The sequence below is a fragment of the Molossus molossus genome, unplaced genomic scaffold, assembly GCF_014108415.1.
Source record: "Molossus molossus isolate mMolMol1 unplaced genomic scaffold, mMolMol1.p scaffold_m16_p_20, whole genome shotgun sequence".
NCBI classification, from domain to species: Eukaryota; Metazoa; Chordata; class Mammalia; order Chiroptera; family Molossidae; genus Molossus; species Molossus molossus.
In genome coordinates this window covers 13705929-13720976 of record NW_023425356.1, presented here as the reverse complement: position 1 = coordinate 13720976, position 15048 = coordinate 13705929, and the positions used below count along the sequence as shown (strand labels likewise).

Sequence of the window (15048 nt, the reverse complement as noted above, 5' to 3'; positions counted from 1 at the left end):
TGTGTGGCACGGTAGCTAAGTTTGTTTTTACATTTTAAAGGGTTGCAAAGCCCTGGCCTGTTTGGCTCAGCAGTTGGAGCGTTAGCCTGCGGACCAGAGAGTCCCGGGTTTGGTTCCCACTAGGGGCACGTACCAAAAAAAAAAAAAAAAATTTAAAGGGTTGCAAAAACATAAATAAATAAAAATAATACATGCCAGTTCTTATGACGCCTAAACTATCTGGCTCGTTACAGGAAAGGTTTGCTAACTCTACCTTAGATCAGAACTTCCTAAAATTTGTTTCTAAGGACATAAGTGATTTAAAAACATTCCCTATTTCCATAAAAGACAGTTTTGTAGCAATGTAATACACTGCCCTGCACATTTTTGCAATTCAAAGGCAGGTGGAATCAGCAATAGCAATCTTGAGTATTTTTGAATCTTGTCAAAGAGAATTGATTTAGACTGATTAGATGAGCCTCTTCTAATAACATCTTTTTCAGCTCTTTAATTTTCTGTGTACATCTGTGTAAATAAAGCATAAAAGCAGATAATATATTCTGAATAATCAAAAGTTGATTATTTGGCTTTGAACTATATTAGGTGTCTGATCTTTATCATATTTAAACTGAGCTTCCATTCCTGCTGTACTGTTGGAAGCCTTGAGTGCTGAGGGTTGTCTGAGGAAAGAGGAAAAGATAGTGATTAATCCATGAAGTAGATAATTTATTTGATTATATGCAAATTATTCTCATTTTTTAAATCCTTTAGGTAATCTAGTAATAGAGAGTAAACCAGCTCCTGGGTATACTCCTAATGTTGTAGTTGGGCAAGTTCCTCCAGGGACAAACCACATTAGTAAAACCCCTGGACAGATTAACTTAGCACAACTTCGACTGCAGCACATGCAACAACAAGTGTATGCACAGAAGCATCAGCAGTTGCAACAGATGAGGATGCAGCAACCACCCGCTCCTGTACCAACAACAACAACAACAACACAGCAGCACCCACGACAAGCAGCCCCTCAGATGTTACAACAACAGGTGAGCATCATATTACTACATTATTGATATAAACTGTGAAGACTTCAGGACTACACTCTGTCCTCTATAGATGTGTTACACATTTCACACTGACGAGCAGGGAAAGAGCTTGAAGGTCAGAATTTAAATATTTGTGCTGAATATCACAAGGATGTTGGGGGAGTGTGAGGAAGGGCAATAAGTACTTATCATGGAAAACAAAATTAACTCACTGATACACAAGTTTGTATTCCTTCATACCAGATCTTTTTTGTTTCGCACATGTGGTTTTAGGCCAAAGAGCCAGATTATTTTTGTCCAATATCTGACCTATTATTATTATTATTTTAATTTATTTATAGAGAAAGAGGAAGGGAGAGGGAGAGAGAGAAAAACATTGATGCGAGAGCGAAGCTTCACTTGGCTGCCTCTTGCACACCCTTTACCAGGGATTGAGCCAGCAACCTCGGCATGTGCCCTGACTGGGAATCGAACCTGGACCTTTCTGTGCATGGGATGAGGTCCAACCAACTCAGCCACACTGGCCAGGGCAATCTGATATATTCTTTAGGCATTTGTTCAAATCATTCCCATTCCTGTACCTCTCCTGCTCACCCCTACCCTCAACCAAATCAGAACTGTTAATCCAGAGTTGGATAAATTAATGCTTAACACACACATGTACTGAGAGGAGTTTGGGGCTAGAGAGGAGGAGAATGAGTTACCCTTTTAACTTTATGCCTTTCTGTATCCTGGCTGAAGTATTTTTACATAACATTTTATGATTGAAAATAAATTTATAAAAATTATTATTATATATATGCATTTTCTATCCTTTTTAGCCTCCAAGATTGATCAGTGTGCAAACAATGCAAAGAAACAACATGAACTGTGGAGCTTTCCAAGCCCATCAGATGAGATTGGCTCAGAATGCTGCCCGAATATCAGGGATACCCAGGCACAGCGGCCCTCAGTATTCCATGATGCAGCCACACCTCCAAAGACAAGTATGCCTAGAGTTACATTTGTAAGAATCATACAATTTTAAAACTAAAAAGGCACCATTTTTCTTAATCAGTTCTTGGGGGGAGGGTCATTGATACCTTTGAGAATTAATAGACATAAAATTTTTTATTTTAAGAGCTTCTTTGATACCATTAAACCCTGTACATACTGTGGGTAGAGGACCTCTGATCTACTCCAACCAATTCATTTTACAGAACCAAATAACAAAGATGCTTGTTATTTACCCAAAGTCACAAGAGATAACGGTAAAATCAAGATTAGAACCATAGTTTCCTGAAATTTTTTCTCTGCTCTTTTAATGTGATATTTTGAACCTAATATAAAGAAGTTTGATAACAAAGCTATGCTATTATTTTTATTTTTACTTTACTGCTTCTCTATACTTAGTATTGTTCTTTTCAGGATATAGATATGCCTGCCCTTAAAAATAAATGTATTTAGAGACATGTTTTCTAGTCTTGCCTGATTAGTAGATTATCTTTATATAGGAGGCATGATCTTAAAATGAAGCTAGTTTGACATAGGCTTTCTAGTTATAAAATATTGCAGTTCATTTTATAACGGTTAGAGTGATGTTTCTTTTAAAGACATCTTTAAAAACCATCTGAATGACTGGGAGGCCTTGTTAGAAATAGATTCTGAGCCATACCCACTGAATCAGAATTTCTAGGAGGAAGTTACTCAGAAATGTGTATAAACTCTTACTCTCTCAGATCAGTCTGCATACCAAAGTTGCCAAATACTGTCTTGCTGCAGTGGGCCTTCTTTTTGGCCCAAGTACTTCTGGAAAGTCTTTTGAAAAATACGTGCTTCCTCACTTTTAAAGGTTGACATTTCAAAGTTCCATTACAAGTTTAAGTTTAAATAGTTACAAAGGACATAACTTTTGGCATATTATAAATACTGACATTATAAAGTAAAACCTTTATATTTTATTCTAGTAAGTGAATCCACTGGTGTCCCAAATAGCTTGACTTTCTTTGAAAGTCAAAGTTTTACACTCCATTTTTTCCTGGGACTTGAATATCCCTTCTACTACTTTGTAGCATTTTATCATAATATGTATGTTTATGTTAGATAAAGTTATAAATCAGTCTGCTGCAATTTTTTTCCAGAAAAAAATGTTTATTTTAATTTAAAAATTTTTAAATTTTCAGCAACAGTAAGGCTGTTATAAAACTAAAGCTTTTTCTTTGTACCAAATTTTTATTATAATTATTCTTATACGGTTGTTTAGGTAACATATTTATTTACATGCTTTAAGAACAGTAGGAAAATAAATTGTAAAATTCTTTTAGATCTGTATTTCTTTATGAGATAAATGGATTATTTTTCTCTTTTCAGTTATATATGTTTGTATGTCTGTTATTTGTTAGAGTAAGTCAGAATTCAACATAATTTTTATTACTAGCTTGTCTTTTTTGGTTTTTGTTTTCATGTGATGCTTGGGGAACTTGTTCACAAAAATATGTATCTGGAAATTACAGGAATTTTTCTCAGTTCTTTGAATATTTTCCTAGTTATCAAAACTGAGTCTCACAATGAGCTATCAAAACTTAAAAACTTAGCTGACAACTTTTCAGGTCTTTATTAATTTTTGTTGTTCATCAAATATCAGAACCCTCTTAAAGATTTGTTAACACACGGTTAGGAGCCAGACACTTTATCAGCAATGTGACAGCTTTATTGTACCTTTGGTTGTCTCTCTCGTTTTTTTCTTCCCTGGTGCAGTGTGCTAGATAAGATTAGGAATGGGTTAGAGGTTTGCTGTATTTTTTGGAGAAGGGTAATTGTGACATTCTTAGGTAAATTAGTTTTTTTTAGAAAAAAAAGTACATACGAAGTTTGAGTATATGGGCATTAATTTCCTTAGAAGTGTTTACATACCCATATACCCCTTAGTACATGGAAAACCTTCAAGTATTACTGGGGTGTCAGGTACACCCTTTGGAAGAGTGCAGAGGCTACAGACTCAGACTAATCAACAGTCTAAGAAGAGTGACCTAATACTATGGGGTCCCTAAAGAAATCCCTGCATGTTAGAATTTTACATTTAATATTTCAAATTATTTATGTATTTATGCATTTTTTTTATCCTCACCTGAGGACATTTTTGCATTTATCTTCAGATAGAGCGGGAGGGAGGAAGAGAGAGAGAGAAACATCGATGTGAGAGAGACACATTGAGTGGTTGCCACCCACACGACCCCAACTGGGGCTGGGGACAAACTGCAACCAAGGTACATGCCTTTAGTGGGAACCAAACCTGGGACTCTCTGGTCTGTGGGCTGACACTCTAACCGCTGAGCCAAACTGGCCAGGGCTTAAATGATTTATATGTGTATAGTAATTTATTTCCCAAAGATTTTCATTTATATTAAACAGTCCTCATAACAGCCCTCAAAATGAGACAGATACTCATTTTTGTTCATCATTATCCACATTTCTAAATTACTGAGATTATGTCACACGTATTAGAGTCAGGAATTGATGTCATATTTCTGTTTGTACAGTCATTGTTTATTCTACCATATCAATTATACAATCACAATTACACAATTCATTACTTATATTTTCAATAAGACAAAAGAGTCAAAGAGGAATATAGACAAAATAGTGGCTTTCAGGAAATGCTATTTGTAAAGTTGGGGGCTTCAGATCATCTGTTTATATGCATCTTTGTTCTGAATAAGATAATGTCACCAGGCTGACAGGTTGAAAATTATTGTCGTCTGTTTTTTCCTAAATATTACACAAAAATGAATAGAAAAATGGAAAGGCTAAATTGGAATTATTCTTTTCTTGTATAAGTTTGGGAGGACTTATTTTTATTTTCTCTGCCATAGGTATCAAATACTTAACTTGTGTATCCTTCCTTAAATTAAAAATTGTTGTCAGGGTATATTCATATTAGGATATCTTGGCTGATTAAGTAATGATAACATCTTCTTTCCCAACAGCACTCAAACCCAGGTCATGCTGGACCCTTTCCTGTTGTGTCGGTGCACAACAACACAATCAATCCAACCAGCCCCACTACAGCTACTATGGCAAGTGCAAATCGAGGTCCCACCAGCCCATCTGTTACAGCAATAGAGCTAATTCCCTCAGTTACCAATCCAGAAAACCTCCCGTCACTACCAGATATCCCACCCATACAGGTTTGTATTTAAGTCGAATGAAAGCTTTAAAACCTCATCTTACTTAGGGACTTTGATTATATTTTTCTGGTTGTTGTTTTTAAATTTAGGCACAACTTTTTTTTTTAAATTTCCAAAGAGTAGAATATATTTGAATTTTTGTAAGTTGCATGTACTAAAACTAGCATTCCTCAATATTTTAAGTTTATAGGATATAAACTTTGTTTATGTTTCTACCACCTACCAGGAGGTAAACCTTGTGTTATGTGAAGCCCTGCTGGTGTGAGTTTGGATCCAGAGAGGAGACCTAGGACCAAAATGTGGTCAAATCTTTGTCAATTTCTATTAGGTTTAAAGGGATAGTCCAAACCTTGTGCAAGCAGGTTGGACTAAGGAAGTGGTTGGAAAGTCTAGATATCAGGCATGTTGGGTATATTGAGAAAGGAAGTAATGGTGAGTAGAAGATGGAACCTGAAGGGCCTCTGAGGCGTCCTGTACCTTTCACCTGTGACTTTTTTTTTTTATCCTCACCCGAGGACATTTTTCCATTTTTCTGTTCAGATAGAGTGGGGGCGGGGCGGGGGGGAGAGAGAGAGAGAGAGAGAGAGGAAGAGAGAGAGAGAGAAACATCGACGTGAAAGGGACACATCGAGTGGCTGCCACCCGCATGACCAACCAGGGCCGGGGACAAACTGCAACCGAGGTACGTGCCCTTAGCGGGAGCCGAACCCGGGTCTCTCTGAACCGCAGGCCGACGCTCCAACTGCTGAGCTAAACCGGCCAGGGCTGTAACTTTTTACTGAAGAAAAACCTTTTAGTGCCTTCTGAAATATCATTAATTCATTTGATTCAAAATCATTTTATATTTTTAAATGTAAATCTAACCTTTGAAGATTATACTGAGTCATCTCCTTATAAGTTGCCATAGGAGCAAGGAGCAGTGAAACTAGTAAGACATTAGGACCTAGACTGTCCATGACCACCTTGTAAATGTTTTAATGGATTTCTAAGAGTTAGTTTTAAAGGATGTTTCTATGCCTCCAATATTGTTTCAAAATCACTAAATCATTGTAAACTCTCTTAATCTGATTGTTTCCCTGATGTTAGGAGAGGTCTTTTTTGGCTAAGCAAAATTGTAGTTGTGTTGGTGCTAAGAGTACTGGACTATATGGAAACTTTTGGAATATATCTATAAATAAAATTGCTAAGTTATAAGCTTACATTTGCAAAGAACTTTCATAGACATTATATCAGTTTAATACTTGAAATCATTCATATGATATGTAATATCTCTACTTTTTGGATGAGTGTAAGATGCTAGTCACTTTCTCAGAGGCACCCAGTAAATGGAAAAGTTTTCATTCAAAACCTAGACTTCTGATTACAAGTCCAGTTCTCTCTCTCCTATTTGTAGAGATTGTAGGGAGATAGTTTGGGATTGGAGGCCTGGCAAGGTATCAGTATTGGGAGGCTTTGGGCAATCAGAGAGAGGTATGTACAGTGTCATTCAAGATTTATTAAGTAGTTACTGAATGCTGAAATCGTTGGGCATTAACAATAAAAAGGTAAACGAGACTTGATTCAAATTCTCAAGAATCTTTCAAAGGGACAAGGAAAGTTGCTGATGTTAAACTTACCATAATTTGCTAGGATCACTCTGACCTTGGTTCAGTTCTTTCTCACACAGACCAGATGGTGGAAGTGTAGATATTCCATATCTTTGAAAAGTTGGATATCATAAGGGAAGTAGGCTCATATTATACTTTTCTTGTCATCTTGCTCAGGAGAGCTATGAGATCAAGACAAGAAGCTCTGAAATGTGTTCCCTCACATGTTTAATTTTTTAAAGTGGGTGGGGGAGTAGAATTCAACCCTTCCCTGATGAACCTTCTCTTCCTTGCAGACATGCTAACCTTATTTTTATTTACTAATTTATTAAAGCATCATCTACTTTTAAAAATTGAGATATAATTCACATACCATAAAATCCAACTTTTAAAAATGTACAATTCATTGGTTTTTCGTATATTCACAAGATTGTGCTACCATCACCACTAATTCCAGAACATTTCATCACCCCAAGAGAAACTCTGTACCCCATTAGCAGCCACTCTCCATTTCCTTTTTTTTTATCCTCACCCCAGGACATTTTTCCATTTTTTGTTCAGGTAGAGTGGGAGGGAGCGAGAGAAACAGAGAGAGAGAGAGAAACATCGATGTGAAGGGACACATCAAGCGGCTGCCACCCGCACAACCGACCAGGGCCGGGGACAAACCGCAACCGGACAAACCGCAACCGAGGTACGCGCCCTTAGCGGGAACCAAACCCGGGTCTCTCAGGACCGCAGGCCGATGCTCTAACTGCTGAACCAAACCGGCCAGGGCTCCATTTCCTGTTCTTTTAACCCTGGAAACCACTGATTCACTTTCTGTATCTATGGATTTGCCTATTCTGGACTTTTTGTATAACTGGAATTGTACCATATGTGGCCTTTTGTGACTGGCATCTTTCACTTACCATAATGTTTCCAGGTCCATCCCACATATATCAGCTCTTGATTCCTTTTTATGGCTGAATTGTATGGATATAACATCTTTGTTCATCCATTTTTCAGTTGATGGCCATTTGGCTTTCCACTTTTTGGCTGTTAGGAATAATGCTGCTATGAACATTTTGGTGCAAGTTTTTATGTGAACACAAGCTATCAGTTCCCTGTACTGAATTTCTAGGAGTGAAAATTTAGGGTCATATTGTGAGTAATGTTTATATTTTTGAGGAACTGCCAAACTTTGTCCCATAGAATCTGCACCAGTTTACATTCTCTGCAGCAGTGTAAGAGGATTTCAGTTTGTCCACATTCTCGCCAATACTTGTTACTGTCACTTATTTTTTTTAAAAAAGCAATTAGAGGTGTTACCATAGAAGCACAACCACAGTAAGAAATAATTAACAATATGAACCAAAAATAGAAAGGGAAGCAGACCTATTATCTCTAGAAGAATCACTTTTTCTCCTATCCTGTAGTTTCCGTGGTATTGTGAAAGGAAACCTGGGGGAGGCTAGACAGGCAGCAGATGAGGTAGCATTAACTGTAACACAAACAGAAAATAAATGCAAAAACAATTTTGGGTATTTGTTGATATATCTTAATACTGATCATTATGGCCATCCAGTTATAGAGTAGATTTGATTTAAATAGAATTCTCTCAACTTGAATTATTTTTTAGTTTGTTCCACTCTCCATCTCTAGTATAGTAGTGATGTATGTTGTAATTTTGACTTTGAGGGAATATATAATGAATCTGAATACGTTTTGAAGAGATAAATACTAGATTTTTTATAGATTATACAGTATTCTAATGATTTCTTTAAAACTTTTGTAAACAGTATTTTATATTGGCATATTAATAACTTTATTTGGATACGATACCAATATTATGAAGTCTTGGGAAAACTGTGTTTCTGATACTCACATGCAGATTTAAATATTATAGAATTCTCATTTTTGTACAATCTTCTCAACATTGGCTAAATTAGTCCTTTTTTTTTATCTTTGTCAGTGTGATAGATAAAAATGACATTGATTTTATTTACATTTATTTGTGTGGTTGGTTATCTTTTCATAGGTTCATCGATTATTTGTATTCTGTGGATTGTCTTTTTCCTTCTAATTCATAGAAATTATTATATCACACGTGCTCTGAGCAGTTATTCAGGACACTCAGAAAACATTGGCTTAGTGAATAAATGAATTCAGTTTTTCTGATTAGACTTCTAACTGTATGGTGACTTTATCCATGTCTAGTGAAACCTGGAGGGGAATGCTTCAGCTAGCATTTTCCTGTTGGAGATATAGTGGTGTTAGGGAAGCCCTTTACTTTTGGTTTGCCTCTTCCTAATCTGTTCACTCTTCTAGCCTTAGGGTTGTCTCTCTGGCCAAAGATACAAATTGCAGGTTGGAGAGTATAAAAGAGTGGGAGTAGAGGTAGGTAACATGGGACTTCCATGTTTGTTTGGAATCATTCCCTCTTTTATGTTTAGGTGAGATGTAGCCCAGCTTCCATCTGTGGCCCTATTAGGAACCACCCCTCTTCACAAATCCTCCAGTTGACTTTAGTTGCTGTGAGGGATTCTCTGATAATTACAGCTTACAAGAAAATCCTTGGCCAGTGCTGTGACCATTGGGCAGGCACAACTAATATGCCTTAATTGTCCCTCTTGCCAGCCGAAGGCCTGTTCTTACCTTCAGCCCTTTATGTCTCTGATAAGAGGTTCTTTAAGGCCTTTAAATGAAAAAGACATCACTAATGAGAAGGGCCTGTTCGCTTTTTTAAAAATTGAAGTATTATTGAATCTAACATATTAGTTGCAAGTGTATAGCATAGTGATTTGATATTTGAATACATTTCAAAATGATCACCACAATAAGTCTAGCTAACATTTGTCACTATACATAGTTACAGAAGTTTTTTCCTTGTGATGAGGGCTTTTAAGATGTACTCTGTTTACAACTTTCAAGTATGCTATTATTTGAATATTATTAATCATAGTTACTATGATTTATTTATTTTATAACTGGAAGTTTATACTTTTTTGACCCCCTTCACCAATTTCACCCACCCACCACCTCTTCTCTATATCTGTGACCTTGTTTTTGTTTTCATTTATTGAGAGATTCCATATATAAGTGAGATCATACAATTGTTTGTCTTTTTTTGTCTGACTTATTTCACTTAGTATAATACCTCTAGGTTTATCCGTGTTGTCACAAATGGCAAAATTTCGTTATTTTTGTATTGCTGAATAATATTTCATTATATATATACTACATTTTCTTTATCCATTCATCTATTGATGTACATCTAGGTTGCTTTCATATCTTGCCTATTACTAGTAATGCTGCAATGAACATAGGACTGTATATATTTTTCAAATTTGTATTTTTGTTTTCTTCATATAAATACTCAGAAGTGGACTTGCTGGATCATGTGGTAGCTTTATTTTTTATTTTTTGAGGACTCTCCATAGTGTTTTTCATAATGTCTGCACCAATTTTCAACAGTGCATGAGGGTTCCCTTTTCTCCACATCATTGCTAGCCCTTGTTATTTATTGATTTATTAATGATAGCCATTCTGACTGGTGTAAGGTGATAGCTCATTGTGGTTTTAATTTGCATTTCTCTGATGAATAGTGAGCATTTTTTCATATGTCTGTTGGTTATCTGTATATCCTTTTTAGAGAAATGTCTATTTAGGTCCTCTGTCCATTATGCATTTGGGTTGTATGTTTTTTTATGTTAAATTGTATGAGTTCCTTAATGTATTTTGGATATTAACCTCTTATGGATGGATCATTTGCAGATATCTCCTCCCGGTCTTTTTGTTTTGTTTTTGGTTTCCTTTACTGTGCAAAACCTTTTTAGTTTGTTGTAGTCCCATTTGTTTGCTTTTTTCTTTTGTTGCCCCTGCTCAAGGTGGCATACTATTAAAAAAGATACTGTTATGAGTGGTGTCAAATAATTTACTGCCTATGTTCTCTTCTAGAAAGTGGTCTGATTTATTTATCATTTTTGCATGTCTCTGTTTAATTTTCCAAAAGCACTTACTGAATAGACTATCTTCACCCCATTGTATAGCTTTGCCTCCTTTGTTGTAGATTAATTGACTGTTTAAGTGAGGATTTATATCTGGTCCCCATAGTTTATTCCATTGATCTATATATGTTTTTATGCTAGTACCATACTGTTTTAATTATTGTAGTTTTGTAGTATAGTTTGATGTCATTATATTCTTTCTCAGAATTTATTTGGCTATTTGGGTTCTTTTGTAGTTCCATATAAATTTTAGGATTAGTTCTAATCCTAATTGATTTTGTATCCTGCAACTTTACAGAATTCACTTATTAGTTCTAACAGTTTTTTTGGTAGTCTTTAGGATTTTTTATATATAATATCATGTCATCTGCAGATAGTGTTACTCTTACTTCTTACTTTCCAAATCAGATGCCATTTACTTTTTCTTTTCTAATTGCTCTTGCTAGGACTTCCAGTACTATGTTGAATAAAAGTGGCAAGAGCAGGGCATCCTTGTTTTTTTTCCTGATCATAAAGGAAAAGCTTTCAGCTTTTTACTGTTAAGTATGATGTAGCTGTGAACTTATAATTTATGGCCTTTATTATGTTGAGGTATGTTCCCTCTGTATCCACTTTGTTGATAGTTTTCATTATAAATGGATGTTGAACCTATTTATTTACTTTTTAGGAGAGTCCTCCCTTGCCTGTGATAGGTTTTGAGCTGCTTTATTCTGATCATTTTTCTGTCAGTCCAGTTGTGCCTTGTTTTATTATGTATAGTTTCTTCCACAGTTTCTGCTTTGATGCCATCTTTTCCTGTGTTATAGTCATGAAAATCAGTGTGATTTTTTTCTTTAGAGGAAAGGAGACCAAGTAGTAAATGTGTGTGTTCAGTCTTCAAAAAGTGAACTTGCTGCTAGCAGGAAAGATTAAAAGGGACAACTTGGGTACAAACAGACCAATAAGCAAGAAGATTAGCAGTTAAGAATAATTTGATCATCTCTTATATGAAATAGTATAAACTTTTACTTAAGGTAATTTTCATAATTAAGTAGTATATGTTTACTATTTCTTATATATATATTTTTTCATTTCATCATTACAGTTCTCATTGTAGGTGAATATTTTAAAGACAGGAAACTGATATTCAATTGGAAATTAGGCCAAAGTCACAGTGGCAGGTCCTCTGTCTTGAACCTACATCCTGTTGACTGCCCCTTTTTGTGTATGTAATAAGGGACCTTAGATCTCAGGCTAAGGGCTTTCTGTTGACTATAAAGACAATTCAAAGCTTTAAAGTTAGGTATTGACATTAAATTTATGTTTAGGTGAATGATTCTGGGAGATAGATATGTGAATGTTGAAAGGGAGGAAGATGGGACAAGGATGTTGGAAAAAAAACCAAAACGGTCCTACATCAAATTTGAGAAAAGGCAAACGTGTCAGAGTGTGTCAGCACTGTTTTCATAGTGGAACATAAAGAATTTAATGGATTATTGGGTTCTGTCCTGATCTGCCAGATATTTGTTAAATAGTATTATTATAGTTTTATTTACATAAACTATACTGTGTGGATCCTCAGGTAGCCTAAGAAAGCAACAGTTAAGCCAATTGAGATGTAGGATAGCCTGTTTATTAGGAAACTAAGCATAAGTGATTATATTAATAAAATTAATAACCTACTCTGTTTGATCAAAGCAAATTTATCTTTTTGTTTTTGTTTTTCTCTTTAGTTGGAAGATGCTGGTTCAAGTAGTTTAGATAATCTACTAAGTAGATACATCTCAGGCAGTCACCTACCCCCACAGCCTACAAGTACCATGAATCCCTCTCCAGGTCCCTCTGCTTTATCACCAGGATCATCAGGTAAAACCAGCTGAGGTACTGCCTCATTTCTTTAACATTAACACCTTACAAAAATTCTCTCTCAGAATATGTATTAGAAAAACAGATCCAATAGATGTGGGGGGGGGGGGAATTTTAAGGAATAGTTCATGTAATTGTTAGGGCTGGCAAGTACAAAATATGCAGGGCAGGTTGCCAGGCAGGAGACCCAGGGAAGAGTTGAAGTTGAAGTCTTGAGTATAGAGGCAGAATTCTTTCTTCCTCTGATGATCTCAGTCCTTTCCCGTAAGGTCTTCAGCTCATTGGATGAGGCCCATGCACATTATGGAGGTTTATCTTTTTTACTCAAAGTTTACTGGATTAGGTGTTAATCACATCTAAAAAATACTCTTATGACAACATTCAGACTGGTGTTTGGACAAACAACTGGGTACTATATTCTAGCCAAGTTGACACACAAAATTAACATTCTTATAACACCATCCCCCCCCCCACCCACCCATTTGCTCTTTCTAATTATTTTTCTTCAAATGCTTTAGGCATCTTTAGCTAACTGAAATAATATTAGTTTATATCTGTAGTGTACACTGTTCAGAACTCCAGTGTACCCCTCCCCTCACCCACAGCTCTGGTTATGTTCCTTGTTGAATTTGTAGTTACATTTACTTTCTATGTCTTATATTTTATGGTATAGACTGTCAGTTGAAGAGTTCTTTGGTTTCAACCCAAGTTTAAAACACTTTGTAAAATAATGAAAAGTGGAAAAATTGTTTAAAAAAAAAAGAATTGAGAAAAGGCAAGTGAATTTTCAAATTGTAGTTTTAAAACAAAAACTTTAATTTATTGGAAACTGTTAAAATGTGACCATTCAAGTCCATGAGATACAGCTCTCTTCCAAAACCCAGTTGTTCCATGGCCCTTCTTACCATGAATGAAGATTGAAGCAACTCCCCACAGATCGATAGTGCAGAGTGGTTTATGGAATGTATTTTTCTGGTATAAATTATATGTTATTATTTTTTTTATATACTAAACAGACTACCACATTATTTCTAGAGTACGACTAGTTCACATTTAAATGTGGGTTTGCGTGAGATGAATTATTAATACATTTTTTGAGTCATATAATTTTTGAGGTTTAATATAATTATTTTAGGACTCTAAAAGAAAGAATAAATAATAGGAATCTATAAAGTATATATACCAGATTATTTGGGGCAAGACTGCGAATAACTTTCTCTTAATCTACTTAGTTTCCATTAGTCAGATAGTGTTACTGTGAGGAGTCTGAGAGGAATGGTTGAAGTCTACCAGTGATTACAAATACATACCTGACTTCAAGGCTAAGCCTAGGTCTGATTTCCAAGAATTGCTAAATTGCATTTTAAAGAAAAGAAATTTATTTATTCATTTTAGATAGAGAGAGGGGTAGAGGGAGGGAGAAAGAGATATTTGTTGTTCCATTTATGCATTCATTGGTTGATTTTTGTATGTGCTCTGACTGGGGATCAAACCCAAAACCTTGGCTCACACTCTAACCAATTGAGCTACCTGCCAGGGTATCTAAATAGCATTATGATCATATTGAATTCTGTAATTAGTAGGTAGAATTCTGAATATTCTTATCTGTATTGATGTTCATTTTGACTTACTATTTGCAGGTTTATCCAATTCTCACACCCCTGTAAGACCCCCCAGTACGTCTAGTACTGGCAGTCGAGGCAGGTGAGTATTATAGTATTAATAGCTATATTTTTTCTTCTTTATTAAGAAATATTTCAGATATGTATTTTAAAAAGTAGAATATTGCAGTGAATGCTTATATACTTATCACCCAGCTTCAACAATTACCAAGTTATGGCTAGTCTTATTTCTTCTGTACTCCCATTCATTCCCTCTTGGTCTGGATTATTTTGAAACAGATCTGAGCATCTTATTTACTTGTGACTATTTCAGAATATATCACTTAAAATATAAGGATTTAAAATTTTTATAACCATAGAACCATTATCACACCTAGAAAAAATTTAACAGATAATTCTTTAATATCATAGACATTCAATTAATGTTTAGATTTCCCAATTTTCCCCATAAATGCCTTAAAAAAAAGTTTTCTTTGAGTCAGAGTCACATAAGCTCTCTACATTTCCATCAATAGAATGTTTAAGTCAGAATCAGTGTATTTGAGGAAGTGTAGTGTTTCTCCAACAGTGTTCTCCCCATTTTGTCATTTGAATACACTGCCTGCTGTTTTTTCTCTATATTAGTATTTAGATCAGGGGTTTGATCAGATTTGGGAGAAAGGGTAGTGGTGCTATGTACTTCTATGAGGTGCACGTAGCGCCTGGTTGTTTTGTTTGTTTTGTGGTAGCAACCATTAACAGTCATTGCCTAACTTTTTTTTTTTCTGTTTGAAAAATGATGTATTTAAATTATTTTTCCTGCCCTGGCCTGTTTG

The 15048-nt window shown here is 35.4% G+C and overlaps 1 protein-coding gene across 2 annotated transcripts in view; it reads left to right on the top strand.

Annotated features, from left to right (window-relative positions):
* The window catches only part of TRIM33 (tripartite motif containing 33), a 120958-nt gene that overhangs the window by 94110 nt on the left and 11800 nt on the right, over window positions 1–15048 (top strand). For both annotated transcript variants that reach the window (XM_036272038.1, XM_036272036.1), the window contains exons 9-13: window positions 751–1025; window positions 1847–2011; window positions 4991–5191; window positions 12479–12611; window positions 14252–14315. In XM_036272038.1, the coding sequence (XP_036127931.1) occupies window positions 751–1025; window positions 1847–2011; window positions 4991–5191; window positions 12479–12611; window positions 14252–14315 (838 nt within the window). The remainder of the gene's footprint in view (window positions 1–750; window positions 1026–1846; window positions 2012–4990; window positions 5192–12478; window positions 12612–14251; window positions 14316–15048) is intronic.